We start from the raw sequence: 22,987 nt of genomic DNA, 5'->3' as shown, positions 1-22,987 counted from the left end.
CAGTATTGTTCTTTATCAAGGTTTTCCCCACCTTTGTATTCTACATCAGGCACAGCAGGCCATCCAAATTTAAACCAAAGCTGTCCCTGGCCACATCCACACCAGACCTTTATTTCACTTTAGACAGTCATGTCTTCCCCCCAAATATCCTGGGAAGTGTAGTTAGTGAAGGGTGCTGAGAGTTGCTAGGAGATGCCCTGTTCCCATCACAGAGCTTCAATCAGAGCGGCTGAATGTTAAACCACTCTGGCCATTGGAGCTCTGTGAGAGGAATAAGAGTCTCCTCTCAACACCCTTCACAAACTACACTTTCCAGGACTCTTTGGGGGAAACCATGCCTGTCTACAGTGAAATAAAGGTCTGATGTGGGTGTGGCCCCCTGATTAGGCAAGCCAAGCAGCTGTGAGTCTGGCTTTTAGAACCCTGACAGTTGGTTCTTACTGAGCATGCCTAGCGTTATAATTGAGTTCAATGCTAAATTTCTTAAATTAATTAAAAATCAGCCAGACATTTTAAAAAATTTTAAACTACAGAAGACGAAGGACAGAGTATGGGGCAAGGTTAGTAACAGGACTACAGGCACTCTGTGAACATGACTGACTTTTAATTAATTTCAACAGATTATGAGAACTCTGACAGAAAAAAGTCCAAAAGGGGTCTGGTTTTTTTCTCTCTTTTTACACTTTGAACTCGATTCTCTGGCTGTTTTGTGTATCACCATGAAAATTTAGAGTGTTGTTAAGCAAGTGTTTCTGAGTTCAGGACTGTAGGTTTTGTAAGGTTTTGTTTTGAAATGAGCTTATGGGAAGCATCAGAATGGCATGGGGGGTATTTTCAATTTAACACTGCAGAATTTGAAAAGTCCATGCTGACTATAGTATACAGCCACTCTTGTGGCTATATAATGACCTGTATGCATAAGTCTGTGCCTTATTTCACCTTCACTTTGGACTGCTTTACCAGTGTGGGCAAGAAGGTGGGCAAGAAAGAGAGTCTGAAAAAGGAGTAAGATACCTTTGTCTAACGAACTTTGTTCCACAAGGGAAACAAACCCATACCTCTTTCCCATTAACACTTGGGGGGAGAGAAAGCAACCCACTATAGTGCTGGATATAAAGGCTTCAGTACCCTTGTTGCATTAGCAGCTAAACAGTCATCCTCTACATCTGCTTGCATGATTAGAAAGTTCTATGTTCTGAATGACACACACATTATCAGTATTCCATGGGTCAAAAGGCTGGCTGTCAGTGAATATCAGTCACATGCTCCAAGCCTAGTCACATATACAAGTCCCACTGAGATGAACAGGATGATTAGATTTGCAGATTGGATTTTTAATGTATTGACAGCTGCCATAGTCTAAGGCCAGATTTCAAGAAGTCAGGCCCTGCTATATTCAAAGACAAAGAAGTATGTCCAAATATCATATAGATCAGTGGGTCACAAACCTTTTTAGACCAATGGATACATTTCAAATTTTGAGAGGTGCTAGTCACAGAATGGCTGGGATGGGGGGTATGGCATAACACAATTTGAAAGTAGTCATGGTTGAAGCGCTTCTCATAATTGTATTTCCATTCTAGAAGAGGCTTGACCTGTTGAATTTCTGCCTGCCATACAGCTGCTAAAGGTTCAAGAATGCAGTTTTTCCCTAGTGCCAACCCTACACCAAAGCCTAGGCTGCTATCCTGTACCCACTTACTTGAACATAACCCCAATTAAATACAAATAAACATTTCTGACTAGGCATGTATGCCATTCTACTGTAAGTTAATTATAAAGTGAATTCTTAATGAGCCCCTGATCTTAGGCTGCTGAAAGCAGCAGCCATGCCTAAGCCTCATAACCAAGTTTTAACAATTGCCTTTGGTGCGAGGGAGATTATTTAATAGTCACCCACATTTATTGTTTAGCAGTATTTACAGAAAATAACTTCTAGGGACTACCTGATCTCAGGTGAACCCATCACAGGAAAGATGCATACCAGATGCTACAGAAATTGAAGGGCAAACTATGGAGATTCCAAGGGCTAGAAAGAAGGACAGAAGCAGGAAAAGTGCACTGAAAGAGAGGGGGAAACAGCAGTTCTTTAGAACCCTAAGGATTCCTATTGCATGGTGTCCAAACAACTCACTTATCAATCACAGCTCTAACTTAACTCATTGGCTAGAAACACCCTGCACCACCCCATTAAATGATCAATACTGTCAAGTCTGACTGTGTCAACTGCCTGATCAGCAGGTAGGTAGAAACCTTATATGTGTGAACCTGTCTGGAGTGGACCTATTGTATAACGATTCTAGAGTCTAGTTTCATTATTTTAAAAAGTAGCTTATCTACAGTGAGTTTTGAGTTCTTGAAGAAATGTATATAATCCCTTTAAATCAAATTGTTAATACTTCAGTGAAGCTTGCCATGGACCAAGCATTTGTTGCTCAACAGAACAAAACAAAAAATGCATTTCTAAATCTAAATTTAAACAAGTATTCCAACACAATTCACTTGGAAGATTACATAAGGCAAATACAATGCAATAATTACTTCATAGGTTATAACTACTTTGAGGCACCTTTGGGAGTAGTTGGCCAAAAACTGCCCTAAAAATATGAAACTGCATTTTACTTCACATTTGACTACCTTTAATTTGTAAAGTCTTAAAAAGTGGAGATATCATAACTTTATGCCCTGTAGAATGTGAAACATTATGACTACTGAACAAATGATGTAGCAGGATGAAAGACTCAAGGACTGCCAGTTAAAAGCTCAAGGACAGAAGCATTTGACCCACATTGTAAATTACAGAAACCAAAGCCTGCTCCTGCTCTAAAACACATTGTCCCCACCTTCTACAAACATTTTTACTTGATTGCACGCCATGTTCCCCAGTTTATCTTTAATGTTTTAAAAGCAGCCATCCAAATCAGTTTTAACAAGCACTAAGGCCACATTCACACCATACATTTATTCCACTATTATTCCATTTTAAACAATCGTGGCTTCCCCCAAAGTGTCCTGGGAAGTGTAGGTTGTGAAGGGTGCTGACAGTTGTTAGGAGATTCCTGTTTCCCTTCCAGAACTACAATTCTCAGAGTTCCCTCTTCCCAGGGAATTAAGTATTCACAGGCCTAAAATGGTTGGTGGCCCCTGCATTAGTAACTGGTTTCTGCATACAGCCCATTCTTTTTAGTTCAAAACACACTCACAAGGTAAAACCTGTACAGGAGGCTTGGAGCAAAATCCCGGAATACAGTATTAGAAACAGTTTAAAACCTCAAGTGTGATGAAAGATTTTGTAGACTGACCTACTACTCTAGATTAAAAAGGAAGATATACTTGACCCACATACCATTTCCAGAACCAGGGATGGGGAAAGAATCTACAGCACAACAAGAAGAAGTGTTTGGGGGGTGTCATAAAACAGATAAAAAAGGGGAGATAGCAAACTGTAAAAGATGAAAATCTAGGACAGAAAAAGAGGCACTGGCAGTTTGAAACCCATAGAAACAGTTCTAAGTTTGGCGTTAACATCTTAAAAGTTTGAAAATAAACTGTAGGGATCCTGGGAGGATTTTTAAAGTTTCAGGCCAAGTGTAAGAATGCAGAGCACCCTTGGGCAGTTGTCTGGGCCCCAGAAGGGCCCATTGCTGCACTGATGCTTGCCTTGTTTGGGCCTGATCTGCCACTTAAATTTCTCACATGCCTCCCCTGAAGCCACAAGCCTCACAGTCCACCTGACACCCAGTTTTAGCCACTCTCACTAGTCCTTATTAGCCACCCCGCCTATTGAAATGAAATGGGAGAACTTGTGAGACTTGTTTGTGCCTGTTCCAATCTCCCACACACAAATACAAAATCAAAGACCTGCACTCACGATTATCTTCTCAGTACTTGTGAGTAGGGTCCAGAAAGTGAAACACACACATACACACACAGAGTTAGGCTCATTCAACAGAGTCTTCCCCAGAAAAGGGGTATAAATTGAGATATAGGGTGGATGGCAGCAATGCACAATGGATTATTCTTTTCACCATTTAAATTTCTTGCCCATTAAAATCTTTGCATCAATCCATCTCTGTGCACAATATGTGCACAATGGCATTTGGACTTTTTGTGAGAACTGCTTTGAGCACATGTGTATTTGTGGAAAATGCAGTATATAAATAATAATAATTCACAGGGAGTAACATTGCTTTTATTTATGTAACAGCATTTATATACAATTTATTTCAAAAATCTCCAAGCGGTGTCATCTCATCCTGTTCTGAGCCTGTCCTCTAATTCTATACGGGAATATTCTGGAATTTGTTCATTGCTTTCGTGTTCTTTCCACATTCTGGACCACCACAAAGTAGCCAATTAGGACCAAGGATTTCTTCTGCAGCAGAAATGCTGCCCTTGCAGGGTCTGAGGCGCTACTGAGCAGTTCCTATTATCCTTTTGAGTCTGACATCCCACCTGCCCCAGACCCCTCCTGTTCATTCACAGAAGAAGAAAGGGCAGATGATGCCCTAAGCCAATTGTAATTCGTTTTCCTTTTATCACCACAGAAAATCACTGACGGGCAGAACAACAATGCGGTCTCTTTGAAGGTGTAGAAAAGGCACACTTGACGTACAGTGGGAGTTGTCTTCCCTGGGGAATGCCCTTCCTTCTTCTGTCGTTTGCTGTGTTCTTTGGTTTCAGAGCCACATCACTTTTCCCTCATCTACTGGCTCTAAGCCTTAATTGATTGTGTCCTGGACTGAGGTTTCCTCAACCACCATACTTCAGTAACATTTAATTAATATGTTACATTGAAAATAGCAATGCTTCTTTCCAAGCACAGAGATGTAAATTCTGACTGTAATAACCCTATGAAGTTGAAATCCTTTGGCCCTGCTCTGTATTTATTTGTTTGGGTTTTTTTAAAATCACACTTGTGCTATGCAAACTAGCTTTAAAAAACAGCTTTTTATTGTGAATTTTTCCTAACATATTTTTAATGGTTTTGACTGATGTACACATTTTTACAAGCAATTTCTCTTAATTTAATGCATTTTAATGTTAAAAAATGTAGATGTACTGCCTTCAAGTTGATTCCGACTTATGGTAACCCTATGAATAAGGTTTTCATGAGGCTGAGAGGCAGTGACTGGCCCAAAGTTACCCAGTGAGCTTCATGGCTATGTGGGGATTTGAACCCTGGTCTACCAGGTCGTAGTCCAACACCTTAACCACTACACCACACTGGCTCATTTTAATGTTAGTTTCACTAATATATTCATTTAATGCAAATTTCCCCTAATATGCACAATTTTGCAAACATTGGTTAGAGAACTGCATTGCAAAATTTGGATAAGTGTGAATTTTGAAGGATAGCTATGTTTCCATTCTCACATTGTTTCAGAAAGTGCAAATTTGCTAGAGTTGGCTTTAAATGCCAACTGAATCAAAATTCTCCCCATCCCTAGTGTGTGGTGACCAACAAGGTGTGGGGAAAAGGGAGGAGACAACATTGTCAACACGACTATGTCATGCCCATCATGTAGACAGAATATAGCAAGATGCCCACATACTAAAAAAAAGAAACACTAAACCCCTGATGTGTAGATAGTCAATTGCAATTTCATCTGTGGCATACAGAGAAAGACTTGGTAATGCTAGGAGCCCTTAGTCTGTGGGCACCCTGGACACAGTAATGCAGAATGCCTTCCTCCGCCATGCACAGAGAAACATGGTGGAGAAGTCAAGTGTTTTTGCCTGACAGAAAATGGATAACTGAAAAAAGAACATTCTAGCTAAGCAAATGCAAGTTTACTGAGCAGAAATAAGGGGGAGAAACCGAGAAGAACACAAAAGTGTAAGAGTGTAGCTGAAAATATGCCTTGCATGTTAAAAACTCAGGAACTATTCAGAGTGCCAATACATTTGTCATTTTATTATATAGACAGCTTATCACATGTATCAGTATTACTCAACCAAACATTTCAGGTGCAAGGAAAATGGTAATCATTACATAACATGTACTGGTGATCATTACATCACTCCCAACCCCCTTAGTGGAGTGCCCAAGATTATTTTAATGTTTAACCTCAACAACATAACAGGTGAAAATACTCTTTCACATCATTTCAGAGAGAGAATATATTCACAAAGGTTAGCAGTACAGATACTTCTGTAAGTATCTGAATCCCTTCAAAAGTTCCAGTAACAGGAACGTGTAGTTTTCAGATACAGGAAACCATAATGTACCAAACATACAGTCAGTCCCAGAATGATTAGGGTTTTTTTTTTAAAAAAAAGGTTAAACAGCTCCATTGTAACATTTCCCCACTTCATACATAGCAAAAAATGTTATATATGCATGTTACTAAAATGACAGTAGATGAGATGAAAAACTGAGTTATAGGCTCAGAAAAGTCTACACTGTAAGCAATTTAGCAACCCTACAACACTCATTTTTATACACAGTAGGACCCTGCTTTTCAGCGTTCCGTTTCTTGGCGTTCCGTTAATACAGTGGTTTTCAATTACAGTAGGGCTCCACTCATATGGTGCTTGTTCTGCTATTTTGGTGTTTTTCGGGCGTTGGGCACCATTTTATTGTCGGTGTTCCACTTTTCAGCGATTTTTGCTTTTCAGCGGGGGTCTGGAACCTAACCCACCGTATGAGAGGGGCACTACTGTAGTATGAAAGTAACTTTAATGATACATTTTATGTGCAATAAGGATGAAATACCTTTAAAATGTAAACAGCTATAAGACCTTTCTTTTGCATAGATTTTTGTACAAGAATGATTTAATTGTTATGGTAACCGCAAATCTCCACTGATTCTCCTGTAAGATTGAACTTCCTTTTTAACAGCTATCCTTACAAATTTGTTCACTTGACATCTCCCACTAACCCCCACAACAGTCAGTAAAAGTTTTCCTTCAGAAAGAGCTCTCTTCTAAATGGTGTTGTATGGCACTCTGTTACATTTTAGCAATTTAACATAAAAGATATACTGCAGTATATAATCATCTGTCTTTTTAAAATATTTGTTCTTCATTATGGTTTCAGTTATTTTTCTTAAGAGCATTTTCAGTAGCATCTCTTGATTAAAAAAAGTTCGCTTCAAAATGTTTAACAATACTGTACCCAAGATAGTTCCCCAACTAAAATTAGTCCAGTTTCATGGAATGCCTCATAGGAATAATTTTTTTTAAAAGCTATGTAGAAACAGACCAAAAAGGCCAAGATGATGATACTGTTTTGAATTTTAAGAACTAAATCCCTGCTTGAATGCATGATTGTTTTTCTGACAAAATACATCTGGTATCTTCACATTAAGTTTATATATGGACACCACACCCAAAAATGGATTTAAAAGGGGAAAGCGAGAGTATGCAGAAATTATATTAAAGCATCATATAATGTTCAGAATGCCTCATTCACCCTTGTTGAATGGTACTTTGTTCTTTTTGACCCTGAACTCAAAGCAGTGACCCCCTTCTCTTCATTATTAAGTGTCACAGAAGGTGATCAGAACATCTGAATGCCCATCACAGAATGGCATCTGCCCACATGAGAAACTCACTACACCTCTTTTTACAGACACAGAACCACATTATTACTGGGCAAAAGCTACTCAGTTTTTTTTTAAAATAGCAGAATTATGAAAATGGATTTAAGCTGTCACCTATCTCCTACTGCTTTACAAATTTGGGGTTGTATCCATTTAAGTCATACTCAGAACAGACCCACTGAAAATCAATTGTTAGTAAAATCCATTATTTCAATAGGTCTATTCTATTTGTGCTAGGTCTCAAAAATGCTCTATGTAGAACAGAAATATTTTTGTAAAACATGTGACTAGGAAAACCACCTGGAATCTAAAATAACAGATGCTTATACATACGAGATGTTTGTATACATATCAGGCTGTTTTTTTCAAGTGAATATTCAAGTAAAGCAGTTGTTTTGATTCACATTAAATAACTGAGATACATATGAAGTAAACTACATGCCAAATAGCATGTGATTACACCTGGATAATTCTTAATTCAAAAAAAAATAGCAGCTCTTTTCCAAGAACAGAGCAACTCTAAAAGTTTGCCTGAATGTTTTGAGATGTTCTGTATGTCTTTTAAAAAGCTATTTTGGTAGAATTTTTGAACTGCAAAAACAAGTTTAAAAGGTGGTTAAAGTACAATAGTAAATCTTGTCCACACAACATTCATGACCCTTTCTCTACTTCATCCACTTTACAATTAACCAACTTCAGCAGTATTTGATGGCAAATCACACACTTCGGAAAAGTGGCAATTTTCAAGGAGATCTTTATAGTGGTTTTTCAGGTTGGTGTACAAAGACACTGTTTCTCCCGAGTGTGGAAATTGCAGCAGGTTCTCATTGAGTAGTATCTGAATCTTGTACTCTTCCTCTGGAGACGTGGCTTGATCACAATGATAAAGCACAAACAATAGGTTTGAGGCATAAGGGACGATGCAGCCACTACGAAACTTACGATGCATCTGCCTGTGGTAGTTGTGAGCTTTAAGAGGCTCCTTGTCTTTGAAGTAGCCCATGAGAGCAAGAAGTGGCTGAAGGGTTTCTGCATGTCCAAACTGGAGGATCACAGGAGAAGAAATAGGCTTTGAACTAGAAAGTTAAAAAGCAAGAGAGAATTAGTCATTTAAATCCAAGCAGTGTGGTGCAACTACTGTACAGTTACTAGAATGTAGCAAAGTATGCTACTGTAAAACATTTGTTTTGCTTTGGGTGATTTGAAGACTAGGATTAGCATTTGGCTGCTCAAGAAAACATTGGTCAAGTAATCAGTTAAATATTTTCAAATATTATTGTTGTTTTATAGAGCAGTAACAGACTTATGCTATTTTAGGAAAGAAAAGAGAGAATTCCAGAGCACACATGACCAGCCAGACATGCAGGAATTTAAATGAATAAAATAACTTTATTAAAATACAAGATGTTAAATAGTATATTGATCTATAGTCCTTATCTTCCCTACCTGTCCTACCACCCTCTAACTCATGGGTTCTCAACAAGGGGGGGAATTCCCTCCGGGGGGGGGATTTTAGGGTTCCAGGGGGAGAATTGGGACTACTATTCAGCAAAGTGTGATGTCCTGTAGATTATGTACAATCTGTAAAATTGTAGTTTGTTTTTAATTTAATCTGCAACATTCAATAAAGTTTATTGATTGTCACAGATTAAAATCGATTCTTGAACATGCAGCATTATTTTCATTTGCAAAATTAAATTATTATTTAAAGACCAGAAAGTGCTCCAAGAAATTCTGTTATAATATAAACTAAGAAATTTTTCTCTCACAAGAAACACCACCATCACTCGCGAAACGTCAACACGCTATGAGAGACTATCTTGGGAAGGGGGAATTATATTCTGAACAATGGTGAAAGGGGGGAATGGAGCAAAAAAAGGTTGAGAACCACTGCTCTAACTAATATGTAATCTACCCTTTTCCACTCAGCTCACTCCCACAATGCACCCTCCCTCCTTCCACTCCAAATCCCAACAACAAAAACTCCCAACTGTTAAAATCAAGTGTCTTTTTATTCAAACCTCCCTTAGAACTCTCACTCACACATCCCCTCCCACCTGGCAGTCTTATATCACTCATACTCCCAGGCATTCCATTAACTCCTTCAAACCTGTAACACATTTAATAACAGTTCCCAACAAGTGGTTTTGTTATAGCGCTCTGTCTAACTCTTCTTTTATAGCTCTCTTCAAAATTCAGCTTTTCTGTGTAGCCACTGACCTATGCTCATTAATAGTTGTACCTATTTATAACCAAATCTAATGCAAATATCAAATGACTCTGTTTCCACCCCAATGTATTTTTTAAATTGCAAACTCCAAGGAGCAGAGACCCATCAACATTGCTTATGCAAGTCTGCAAGGTGCCATGGTGATGGAGCAGTATAAAATAGTTATAAAACAGCAGTTGACTGATTTCTTCTCCCCAAAACTGTTAGTCACCGCATTTTTACAAGCATCTTGGAACCCATGACTAGTACTATAAGTAAATCAGAATGTCTACTCCAAGGGGAATTCAGGTATCATCATGAGTAAACATCTCAATTTGGAACTCACCACTAGGACTGTGAAACTATACTTAGACCATGACATGTGTTCAATAGGCTTCTGATTGTATATTTTTCAGATACTGGTCTGTTGTTATCTCCTGCCAAGTGAAACTATCACTGCCTTTAACATACTCCAAAGCAGCTGAAGCTTTAGAGCAAAGCACTACCAATATGCAGAACCAATGAGAGCTGCTTATTTCCAGGGCTGCTTCTTTGTGTATATATACACACACAGGAACCTGTATCTCACACACATGTTCATGGAAGTAACACTTTGGGTTTTTCTACTAGAAACTATTGTGCACCACAGATGTCATTGTAACAGACACAATTACTTATGGGAGACGGTGAGTAAAATGGATTTGCGGCTTGAACAACCAATACAGAAAGAAAAAAATAGCAAACTGATTAGTAGTTACAAATTATACATGCTATCCAAACCCATGTTGCCTGGAACATCAGCTTAAACAGTTCTTATTATAGAGACAAGAAATAGGAAGAGGTATGGCCTTATATAGATTGAAGGTGGGCACTTGAGAACCAGGCAATTTACAGCGGAGGCCTAAATGGACCAGGAGTGAAAGCTTGAATGCAAATGATTTCGATTAACATGAAGATTCAGAGACAGTGAGATTAGGGAAATGAGAAACATAGAAAGGGGAAGGAGAAGCAAGATGCTAATCATTATCTGTCTTGAGGAAGAGAGAGTAAGAGAAGGGGTCTCACAGGTTTCACAATGACCTGAACGTGTGGGTGGGAGGTCTACTCAAATGGCAAGAGGCAACTAATAAAATGGCACTTTCAGTCTCATGTAAGATAGAGTAGCAAATAAGGTGGTCCTCAAGCTAAATCCATTCACAACCCTGGATTATTTGGAACTCCCCTAATATAAAGTTCCAATAATAGTCAAAGCTTCCTTTTGGGTTTACACTAGCTTGTGATTCCCACAAGCAATTCCTAAGTTATAGGAAAGAGACTTCCTGATGGGCATTAAAAAGGGTACAAGTAGTGCAGACATTACCATCTAATTTTCCAGCCAAAGAGAGAAAGAGGTCAAAAGGGATCTATGGCCAATTAGTACTCACAGCCAGGTGACTGAGGTATCTCTCGTGGGGAAAGATGGACACATTCCCAGGAACTGTAAATTTAGAGACTTACTCCAATTACTGATGGAAGATACTTGCCAGATGATGCCTTGTTATTTTCCTAGATAATTAGTAACTGAATAAGGGTGTCTACTTGCATTAGATACAGTAAAGGTGCTGTGGACTTAATTAGGTGTTTCTATACTTAATGTTATCTAGAGGCTTATTATGCACATAATGCTATTGTCAGGGAAATACCACCAGGAGAGGATCATGTCCAAATCAGCATTGGTTTCTCCACTGTACAAAAGGGACGGGCTCCACTTGAACCAGAATGGAACCAGACTGCTGGCACTTAAAATTAAAAAGGTGGCAGAGCGGCTTTTAAACTGACTGAGGGGGGAAACCCGACAGGAGCTGAGGAAGGTCCGGTTTGAAATAAACCTCCCCCCTGGGATAAAGACCAAAGAAATGATGAAATTTTAAAAGGGGTAGGCCTAGAAGTAGGCATTGTGAGAGCAGGGGCACAGAATATCAATTCAGAAGGGCAAAATTACCACAGGCCAAACCACAAGTGCCAAAGACACTTGAAGAGAGACACTGCTTACAAGTGCCTGTATGCTAATGCTAGGAGCCTCAACTACCCGGACATAGACTGGCCGCATATGTGTTCCAGTCATGACAAAGAAGCAAAATTTCTAGATATTCTAAATGACTATGCCCTAGACCACTTGGTCATGGAACTGACCAGAGGGATGGCAACCCTGGACTTAATCCTCAGTGGGGACCGGGACCTGGTGCGAGATGTAAGTGTTGTCGAACTGATTGGGAGCAGTGACCATAGTGCTATTAAATTAAACATACATGTAAATGGCCAATTGCCTAGAAAATCCAACACGGTCACATTTGACTTCAAAAGAGGAAACTTCACAAAAATGAGGGGATTGGTAAAAAGAAAGCTGAAAAACAAAGTCCAGAGGGTCACATCACTCGAAAATGCTTGGAAGTTGTTTAAAAACACTATATTAGAAGCTCAACTGGAGTGCATACCGCAGATCAGAAAAGGTACCGCCAGGGCCAAGAAGATGCCAGCATGGTTAATGAATAAAGGTCAAGGAAGCTCTTAGAGGCAAAAAGTCTTCCTTCAGAAAATGGAAGTCTTGTCCGAATGAAGAAAATAAAAAGGAACACAAACTCTGGCAAAAGAAATGCAAGAAGACAATAAGGGATGCTAAAAAAGAATTTGAGGAGCACATTGCTAAGAACATAAAAAACAACAACAAAAAATAAATTCATTCAAAGCAGGAGACCATCTAGGGAGGCGATTGGACCCTTGGATGATAAGGGAGTCAAAGGTGTACTAAAGAACGATAAGGAGATCGCAGAGAAGCTAAATGAATTCTTTGCATCTGTCTTCACAGTAGAAGATACAGGGGCAGATCCCTGAACCTGAACTAACATTTGCAGGAAGGGATTCTGAGGAACTGAGACAAATAGTGGTAACGAGAGAGGAAGTTCTAGGCTTAATGGACAATATAAAAACTGACAAATCACCGGGCCCGGATGGCATCCACCTGAGAGTTCTCAAAGAACTCAAATGTGAAATTGCTGATCTGCTAACTAAAATATGTAACTTGACTCTCAGGTCCTCCTCCGTGCCTGAGGACTGGAAAGTGGCAAATGTAACACCAATCTTCAAAAAGGGATCTAGGGGGGATCCCGGATATTACAGGCCAGTTAGCTTAACTTCTGTCCCTGGAAAACTGGTAGAAAGTATTATTAAAGCTAGATTAACTAAGCACATAGAAGAACAAGCTTTGCTGAAGCGGAGCCAGCATGGCTTCTGCAAGGGAAAGTCCTGTCTCAGTAACCTATTAGAATTCTTTGAGAGTGTCAACAAGCATATAGATAGAGGTGATCCAGTGGACATAGTATACTTAGACTTTCAAAAAGCGTTTGACAAGGTACCTCACCAAAAACTTCTGAGGAAGCTTAGCAGTCATGGAATAAGAGGAGAGGTCCTCTTGTGGATAAGGAATTGGTTAAGAAGCAGAAAGCAGAGAGTAGGAATAAATGGACAGTTCTCCCAATGGAGGGCTGTAGAAAGTAGAGTCCCTCAAGGATCGGTATTGGGACCTGTACTTTTCAACTTGTTCATTAATGACCTAGAATTAGGAGTGAGCAGTGAAGTGGCCAAGTTTGCTGATGACACTAAATTGTTCAGGGTTGTTAAAAAAAGGGATTGCGAAGAGCTCCAAAAAGACCTCTCCAAACTGAGTGAATGGGCGGAAAAATGGCAAATGCAATTCAATATAAACAAGTGTAAAATTATGCATATTGGAACAAAAAATCTTAATTTCACATATACGCTCATGGGGTCTGAACTGGCGGTGACCGACCAGGAGAGAGACCTCGGGATTGTAGTGAACAGCACAATGAAAATGTCGACCCAGTGTGCGGCAGTTGTGAAAAAGGCAAATTCCATGCTAGCAATAATTAGGAAAGGTATTGAAAACAAAACAGCCGATATCATAATGCCGGTGTATAAATCTATAGTGCAGCCACATTTGGAATACTGTGTACAGTTCTGGTCGCCTCATCTCAAAAAGGATATTATAGAGTTGGAAATGGTTCAGAAGAGGGCAACCAGAATGATCAAGGGGATGGAGCGACTCCCTTATGAGGAAAGGTTGCAGCATTTGGGGCTTTTTAGTTTAGAGAAAAGGCGGGTCAGAGGAGACATGATAGAAGTGTATAAAATTATGCATGGCATTGAGAAAGTGGATAGAGAAAAGTTTTTCTCCCTCTCTCATAATACTAGAACTCGTGGACATTCAAAGAAGCTGAATGTTGGAAGATTCAGGACAGACAAAAGGAAGTACTTCTTTACTCAGCGCATAGTTAAACTATGGAATTTGCTCCCACAAGATGCAGTAATGGCCACAGTGGCGTAGCTGGGGGGGGGGCAGAGGGGGCGGTCCGCCCCAGATGGCACTTTTTTGGGGGTGGCACTTTTCACGTGAGACACAATTTTATTTTATTTATACTGCTGCGCATTTGCGGCGATTTTACATCCTTCTTTGTTCTTCTGAGGTGAGTCACTCAGCCTGTCTGCCTGGAGCCTCCACATCTCCACCACCACCATGGAGGGAAGGAAAGATGGGCTGATGGGGAGGGGAGGCAGCCCCCCCATCAGTCGCCCTCCCAAGACGGGAAAAGGAGCAAGCGGCGACTCGCCCACCCGCCCGCTCTGTTTCTTAAAATCGCACCAAGCGGCTTAAAAAAGAGGCGCAGGGCAGAAATCCCTGGCGCTCAGTGCCCACGGAAGGACCGGCGTCTTCTGGCATCCAGCATCCTCTTAGCGAGGCATCCTCAGGCAGCGGAGAAAGTCCCCGGGGGGCAAAGGGAATCCGTGCCCGCGAATGGACTCAGCGGAACACGAAATCCGCTCTTGCAGATGGCAAGGCGTACAGAAGGAAAGAGGGAGGGGAGGGGGACAGTCGGGAAGGGAAAAGCCCCTGCAGTGGCGTAGCTGGGGGGGGGGCGGTATTTTTGGAGTGTATTGAGAGGGGCGGCAAACTCAAGGACTGCCCCAGGCAGCAAAAGCTCTAGCTACCCCACTGAATGGCCACCAGCTTGGATGGCTTTAAAAGAAGATTAGACAAATTAATGGAGGACAGGGCTATCAATGGCTACTAGCCATGATGGCTGTGCTCTGCCACCCTAGTCAGAGGCAGCATGCTTCTGAAAACCAGTTGCCGGAAGCCTCAGGAGGGGAGAGTGTTTGTGCACTTGGGTCCTGCTTGCGGGCTTCCCCCAGGCACCTGGTTGGCCACTGTGAGAACAGGATGCTGGACTAGATGGGCCACTGGCCTGATCCAGCAGGCTCTTCTTATGTTCTTATGTTCACTTCCTTTGCAAGGGTACCAGCCTAAGCCAGCAATCCAATACCTGTCTACTCAGAAGTAAGCTCCAATGGGTGCAATGGGACTTACTCCCAGCTAAGTGGATTGCAGCCTAAATTGCTCAGAGAAAATAAAAACAGACTAGTCTATGGCATGTGCAGAGTTCCAGCTAAAGAAAGCTTCTCAGTAACAAGCTTGATATGTCACTTACCACATGATATTGTTCTGACCTTTGTAAGGTTGCAATTTAGTCTATATAAAGGAACATTTAGATGAAAATATATTTTGCATTAGGTGACATTTTGCTTTGTACATTTCAAGTTTTATGAACGGAATTTATATTAATATTAAGTCAGGTGAGATGGCTAAACAAAGCCCATCATTGGAATTCATAAATTCAGATTTTCATCCCAATTAAATGTAAAATCTTTAAAGTATTATTATTTGAAGTACCTATGGACAAACATACAAGCGCCAAGCAACAGGCAAAACCAAGATATAGCTTTAAAATTAATTGAGAAAACCTCTTGCTACTTCAAGTTAATCTGTAACATCAAAAAGTCAGTAACATATAACTACTTGTTTGACCCGTCCCATTTGGAGTGGAATGCTTTAAAGTGTCATGTTTCTGAACTAAAAAACTCACTCTGACATAACAGAAGTTACACAGAATTTTATGAAGTCGTTGGCTTTTTTAAATTGGTCACAAACTGGTCACAAACTTCAGGGAAATACACAGGATTGCTCATTTCCCCATTGTTATACAAGAGGTCATGAACATATTAGACTACATTCTGAATATGGAAGGGTGGTAAAGATGAAATTTCCAACATTTTATTCTTTAAAAAATCAATGTACTGCTATTTAGCAAGTCCTAGAAGTCAGACTAATACCTGCTTTTCCATAAGGCAATGAAGCCTGAAGCTATACAAATATATTCTCTTTCCCAAGATGACTGACCTAATACAAGGAACAAATAGTGAATTCGCTTTTTAACTAAGAAAACCAACACTGGTGAATTTTGTCTTTGGTCAGGATGAACATTCAGTTCTATGACTCCTTCACAAAGCCAATCCTTTCCACCACAGTCCCCTGCCACGCTGCTAGTACTTCTGACAGTCTTCTCATAAAGGATGACTCAAACAACATCTAGGAATTAGTTGGCTCTTGGCTCATCATATGCAGCATGGGAAGAAACTAGGTACCACTTACTCAAAACGTATGTAAAACACAAGTAAAAGAAATGAAACCTGTACCAATATGCTAGTACACATTCATGAATAATAATCAGAAATCAGTATCAAAATTATTCTGCACGCAGAGAGATTGCTGCCAATACGCCCAGTCTGAATGCACAGCACAAATTGCTTTGTTGAGTAAACTGTCACTGCAAACAGATCTCTGATCTTTTCATTTAGGCAAAAGGTGGTATTTGGCACTCTCTTCTGTATGCTGCCAACATAAAAGCCCAACCCACAACCGAAGGCAGAGTTTGACTGGTTTACAAAGAAGGCGTTTCTCTCAAGCATGAACTCAGGAATTTAATACGTAATGAAATATTCCGCTCTACCTAAAATTATCCAGCTTGTGTAATAGAGTGTAGGAGTAACATACAAGCAGATTAAGCAAAAGCTAATAAGCAAACTGAATTTACATACTGGCATATTCAGTTTTTTCTATTTCAAAGAAATAGAGGTGAATACCCCAACATCAATTTAGCACACAGAATATCTCACAAACAAGCTGTCAAGATTTATTCAGAAACTCTAAAACCTATCCCTTGCTTTTGGGTGAGCTGCTGCCAGTCACAATATATGATTCTAGGCTAGATCAGCTTTGATCACCCTGGTGTCCTCCAGACATTTTGGACTACAAATCCCATCCGTCCCAGTTAGCTCAGCAGGCAGGGCTACACTGTAGAGCAGAGGTGGAGAACCTGCTGCCTGCGAGTCTAGTGAGGCCCAGCAGGGGTTCCAGTTTAACCCGTGAGGCCATTTTCCCCAAGCCATGCCAATCTGCCCCACACCTGTCATTATATGTGACGTTAGGTGCACAGCAGGTAGAAACACAGCTGCCAACACAGGAGCATTAAAGTGCATTCTTGATTGTTCCTTTGCAAGCCGCCTTGGGCTCCTACTGGAAGGAAGGGTGGGCTATAAATCAAATAATAAATAAAATAAATAAGTAAGTTTATATATCCACAATCGGATAACAATTTCAACTTCAATAGTTGTTAAAGAATTCCTGTTATTACTCCTGTTGCTTGCCAAAACCCTTTTGAAATTACTACTGTTTGAGATTTTAATGTTTTAATGTATTTGTATGTTTTTAATTCTGTACGTTGCCCAGAGTGGCTGGACAACCAGTCAGATGGGCGACTAATAAATAAATAAATAAATAAATAAATACAAGACATTGTAAACATAAGCCACCTTCTCATCCCTTTCCAATATTTGCAAACATTTTGCAAAACCCAAAACAACTGTTGATTTCAGTGTAGTAAAGTTTATTAATTTTTTTAGGAGCTAACCTGACACCACATTTGCCCATCTCCTTCCCAGCAGAGCCTACTGTAGATACAGTGATGATGATTTCTCCATTTGACTACAACCAAAAAGGGATAGAAGCTACACCTAAACAACTTCTGAAAAACTCAAATGGGCTTGGTAATGTATCTATTAGAACATCTAAAGTATTAAATGTAATTTTAATATATAATAGCTAGCAATCATAAAACATTATTAAAAACTGTCATATATGGCAATATATATTCTTAATCCATCCCTTGCATTCAAATCTTCTACTAGATCTTTCCCAAACGGTTTCAACCTGTAAAGATCATCTTCAGTGGGTACTTTGAATTTTTGATAGCTTGATGTTCCTGAGCTCCTTTGGCATTTTTAGATCTTGTAAATAATAGATCTGACCTACATCATATATTGTACAGATGTGTATCTTGCTCAGCCTTTTAATTTAGACTGCTAAATGAATAGTAAGAATCATTGATGATGCAGGCCTCTCAAATTCAATAGAGTTACTTATTTTATCAGCCTTATTTTATTATTTAAAAATTACTCATTTTATTTTATGCTTGTCCTGTTCAGAGCGGGATTCATGAGGCTGAGACACAGGTGCAATCAAATCTTGTTTTATTAAAATAATGGATACATCAAAAGCAGTACGCTTCATAGAAATCTCTAAGCTAGCTCACTAGAAGTCCGTAACTGCACTCTAGACATGCTCTGCAACGCATGAAGAACGTTGACTCAGCAACTTAACCCAGAGAGCTGCAGTCTTAAGTAGGGAAAGTTTTAGATCGTAATCTCTGGCTCCTTCGCAAGTCCTGCCTCTGTCCTGTCCGCTTCTCGCGGCATCGAGAGCGGGGTGACAGGGTGTGTGCTTCCAACGGCTGTTCTGAAAGAACTGGCTCCTTAGCAACTGGCTCGAGGTCAGGGGGCGGTGACGCACTCGAGGCATCCCGAGAACCACTTGGTAAAGGGGGAGTCAATGGCCCCTCGGAAACATCTTCCAACAGCTCCTCCAACAGGTTGGAGGGTGGCGCACTCTCCGCTTCCGAGACCGCGCCATCTGTGGGAACTGGCCTGGAGTCAAACTCACTCCCCCTCCCAAGGTCTTTCTCAGACTCAACAATTCCTTGGTCTTCCGTGCCCTTTGACAGCTGGGAAACCTGGAACTCATGTCTCCCCCCTCCCTGGCCCTCGTGGGGAAGCGGAGGCTACTATCTGAAATATATATAGTTAGCAAAATTTAAATCTGAGACGCCTGCATCATTTTCTATGTTGGCAAAGGCCGAATTAGATGAAACAGCACTGGAACCATCTGAAGGTTTCCCTACACTTTTATGATAAGCGACTGGCTACATTGGTGCGGAAACCTGCCTCTAGTTCTTGCTCCACTTCCCCGTCCTTCTAGAAAGTATTTGTCAGTACAAGCCTATTCATGTCTACTCATACTCAAGTCTCATCACGTTCAATTATGCTTACTCCCGAGTAAGGGTGCACAGGATTATATCCCAAGTTGTCCTTTTAGCTTTCAACTGTAAAGCAGTATTACTTCAGAAAACAAAAACCAGGCTGAAATTACCACCCAACGTGTAAGGCAACAGTGGTAGAAAGAGCAGAACTGGGCACTGACAGCTCAACACTTAAATTTTCAAATTGACCCTCATGCTGCCCTGCCTACAATCTGTTGGCCTGATGACAACATCATAATCTCTTATCAGTGTACTGTTAACTATGAAAAGAACAAAAATCATTAGCCATATCAGTAAAAGAAGTCACTGAGTTTGCAGGTATAGTCCGATACCTGTGAGGATAGCACTGCTCTTGGAACTGTATTACAGTATCTAAAGCTTGAAAGAATGACCGACAACTGCCAGGTAGCCACAGCAGTGTCTTTGTAACAATAAATGGCATCCGCAATACAAGTGCAACAGTTCACTTTAAGGGACTTTGAAATGTTAATTATGTGTGTTCAGAAACACAGGCTGTGGCAATCCACCCAGCTGAGCTTTAAATTCAGTAGAAAGCAAGTTAGAGAACTTGTTTTTCAACTTCAGATTGAAGTTTTAAATGCCACTGAGGTTGCACAAGTTCATTTCCCCCCTCTAGATTAAACTGTATATAACCCTTAAAAAACCTTTTTATTTTCTAGGTTATATAATAACAAGCAACATTAAACATTCCATAAAGCCATTTGAAACAAAGTTAATCCCTAAACACATAAAGATTAATATACACACAAATACATCTCATCTATACTGGCCTAATAGTAAGCACATATTCTGATGTAAAATAGTGCTCCCTCCCAGGCACAGAATATTATCTCACATACACACACCCAAATCTTCAAATACAGCAAATACACCCAAATATATTGTTAGGCATCTCATCCCACAATGCTGAATAATCCAACTGAATGTTTGCATACCACATTTCACACATTGTAGACTTGTTATGCAAAACAGCAGTCTGAGATGCTCCAGTATCCTATACTTGGATACCACCACATGGAGAAAGTAGCTTCCATTCCAGGGCAACCAAGCTCCTGTGAACCAAGTTCATGCAAGTATGGTGGATAAATTAGGCATGTTTCAGCAGTTTTTGCTTCCAGCATACTGAAACATTATTTAATATATGTCTATACCACCTTTCATTAAAAAAAATGAAAGGCAGTTTATAATAAAATTAAAATACAACAAAGGAACACATACAAAAAGTACGGAATCACTAAGAATCACAATATGCAAACTCCTGAGAGTAAACTGCATTTTTAGCAGGTGTTAAAAAGCAAAGCACCATTGGTGCCTGCCTTACTTAGTTCCATAGACTGGGCATAACAGCACAACCCCCCCCCTTACTGTGAGGTAAAGCTTGTTTTGGTATTTAGTGTTCTTTCAAATTTCTTTATAGATACAGGACTTCTAATCTCAAACTCTATCACAGCTTTGACAGGGGAACCAGGTGTACAAGAGGACAGGTTAAAAGTTAAAAGTTGTATAGAAGAAGGAATATTAGTAGGTCAAGCTTCTCTTATCCATGCATGATATACTACAACTGTTGAAATTCTTTCTTCAGTTGGACTGCAGAAGCGCTGTTTTCTTTTGCATATGGTTACTTGGTTGAGGCAGGGATTAACCTTGCAATAAACAGAACACATACAAACTAAGATACTAAAGAGAAAGAAAAACATCTACAAAGTGAGGAGTAAGAAACACTGAAGAAGCAATTATGTGGATTGTTCAAATGTCTGGTCACCTACCGACAGTAAGTTAAGCAAAACTGTTTCAATAACAAACCAGTTTCAAGGACAATAAAGTCCACTGGATTTATTTTGGAAATATGGATGCTTAGGACTGCAGTCTAGGTTTGCTTTCTATAAAGAATATTTAATAGAACTGTGGATTGGGACATATCTAGAAATGGCTACTTCTCAAAATTCTACCTTCATGTGAAAGAAAATTAAATTCAGCTCCACTTCAAATGATTTCATAATGCTGTTCTATTCAATGTTGTGGAAAGAATTGATTGTATCAAAAGTGGCAACTGCCTTTGATTAAACAGTCTATCATTCAATACTAAAAGTAAACTTTAATAGAAAATTTGCAGATTACAATAAAAAAGAATTGCTTACTATTTTGAATAAGTCTTTGGAGTGTTTATTTTACATTATCTCTGCCTACCCTATCTCATCTAGCTGAAGCTTTAATGTGGGATTTGTGGTTGGAAGTTAAAATCCCAACTTGACTCCAGGTGTCACATACAGCAAGTCACTTAACCAGTCTTCTATAGAAGGCAACAATTACCATCAGTTCCCTTGCCAGGATAAGCAGTGCTTAATATTTATTCTGAAACAAAGGCTATAAGGTACTTTGCCTTAACTAAGCTTAGTAAACTAAACTTATTCAAAATGTACATTAATGTATTGCGTTATGCTGCCATCAACCGTTAGGAAATGGAATACCACTGCTTCACAGAGCTCCTAATTAAAGTCAATCTAGATATGATCCAGAAAGTTCATAATTGGGACCTCATCCAAGTTTTTGTTCTTTAACAACAGGTCACCTCAAGACAGTCATTATTGTAGAGAAGGGATTCAACAGCAATTAAAGTGGATTAAAATGCTCTGGTGCAAAAAATCCATTAAGAATTTGCAATAAAGAAAGTGATGGGGAACTACATCAAAAAGTGTGGGATGATTGATGGGAAGTTGTATAACTTCCCCGCAAACAAATCAGAATGAATGTTCATTAAATAGCAAGTGTCGTATAACCTCCTTGCAAACAGAACAGATAGTCAATGAAGAATAGGCATCATATATCCACCAGACAAGCAAGTCAGAATGAACGCTCAACAAAGAGGTCATCTGGAAAAACCTACTACTTAGCAGTCCCATATAGCTGTTTTGAATGCAAGAGGTACCACCATCAGGGAGGGGAATCCTTTCCTCCATGACTTTTCCCCAGTCTACCCCCATTTTGCTTTGATGTTTCTATTACCTCTGTAGGAAAACCAAAGGTGCCATACTACAATCTGTATGTTCTCCCTCATCCCCACCCAGCTAACAGTTGCATGGGGGGGGGGGGGCAGATAAGAAAAACTATTTGGGGACAATTATAAATCCTTCCCTACAGACCAGTCCTGCAATCTTCAAAGCTGCCATATGGGGTGTCGATGTTTAAGAAACAAGAAAAACCTCCAGAAGATCCGGATCACGAATCTCCCATATCATGCCTAATTTGGCCCTTAACCACTTGCAGTATCTATAAACAGAGGTCCACTTCAAACATAACATTCCTAACCAGTTACAAGACTGGATGGATGTTAAGGATTAACTCTCTCAAGCCCACATTCTACACTCACTTTCATGGCTTTCTTTAACCATTAGATAGCATTATGCCTGATCAGTACTAACTCCAATATCACATAACCAATATTTGATACAATCAACGCATTAGCAATGGGGAACCTGTGGCTTTCCAGATGTTGTTGGAATCCCAACTCCCATCAGTCCCAGCCAACAGAGTCAATTGTCAGGGATGATAGGGGATGCAGTTCGGCAATATCTGGAAGGCTACAGGTTCTCCATCCCTACCCTGCCTAGTAAGAAAGATTGATATATGCACTTCCATTTTCACAGGCTTACTGGGGGGTGTGCATCTACTTCAGATGAAGCATGAATGTTTTGGAAATATTCAGAACACTTCCAAACCAAAGCAACTCTGATCCAAAGACTCTAAACTAAAGGAAGCTGGCCTCAAAGCTTCAGAAGAGTAGAGGCTTTTTTTTTTTGGCCAATTTGATCCTTTTTTTAAATATCTCCCAACCTCTCAATGAAAAAGGAAAATGCCTGACAGGGAGAGTGGGGTGCTTGTGATCAAAA

General features: G+C 39.9%; 1 protein-coding gene across 1 annotated transcript in view; it reads right to left on the bottom strand.

Annotated features, from left to right (window-relative positions):
* Window positions 1-5,896: 5,896 nt before the first annotated feature.
* Window positions 5,897-22,987, bottom strand: part of MINPP1 (multiple inositol-polyphosphate phosphatase 1) — a 29,812-nt gene continuing 12,721 nt past the window's right edge. The window contains exon 5 of the mRNA XM_061635377.1: window positions 5,897-8,623. Within this exon, the coding sequence (XP_061491361.1) occupies window positions 8,233-8,623 (391 nt within the window). The 3' untranslated portion in view covers window positions 5,897-8,232. The remainder of the gene's footprint in view (window positions 8,624-22,987) is intronic.

Source organism: Rhineura floridana, chromosome 7 (assembly GCF_030035675.1).
Source record: "Rhineura floridana isolate rRhiFlo1 chromosome 7, rRhiFlo1.hap2, whole genome shotgun sequence".
Classification (NCBI taxonomy): Eukaryota; Metazoa; Chordata; class Lepidosauria; order Squamata; family Rhineuridae; genus Rhineura; species Rhineura floridana.
This window is presented reverse-complemented; position numbering and strand designations above follow the sequence as displayed.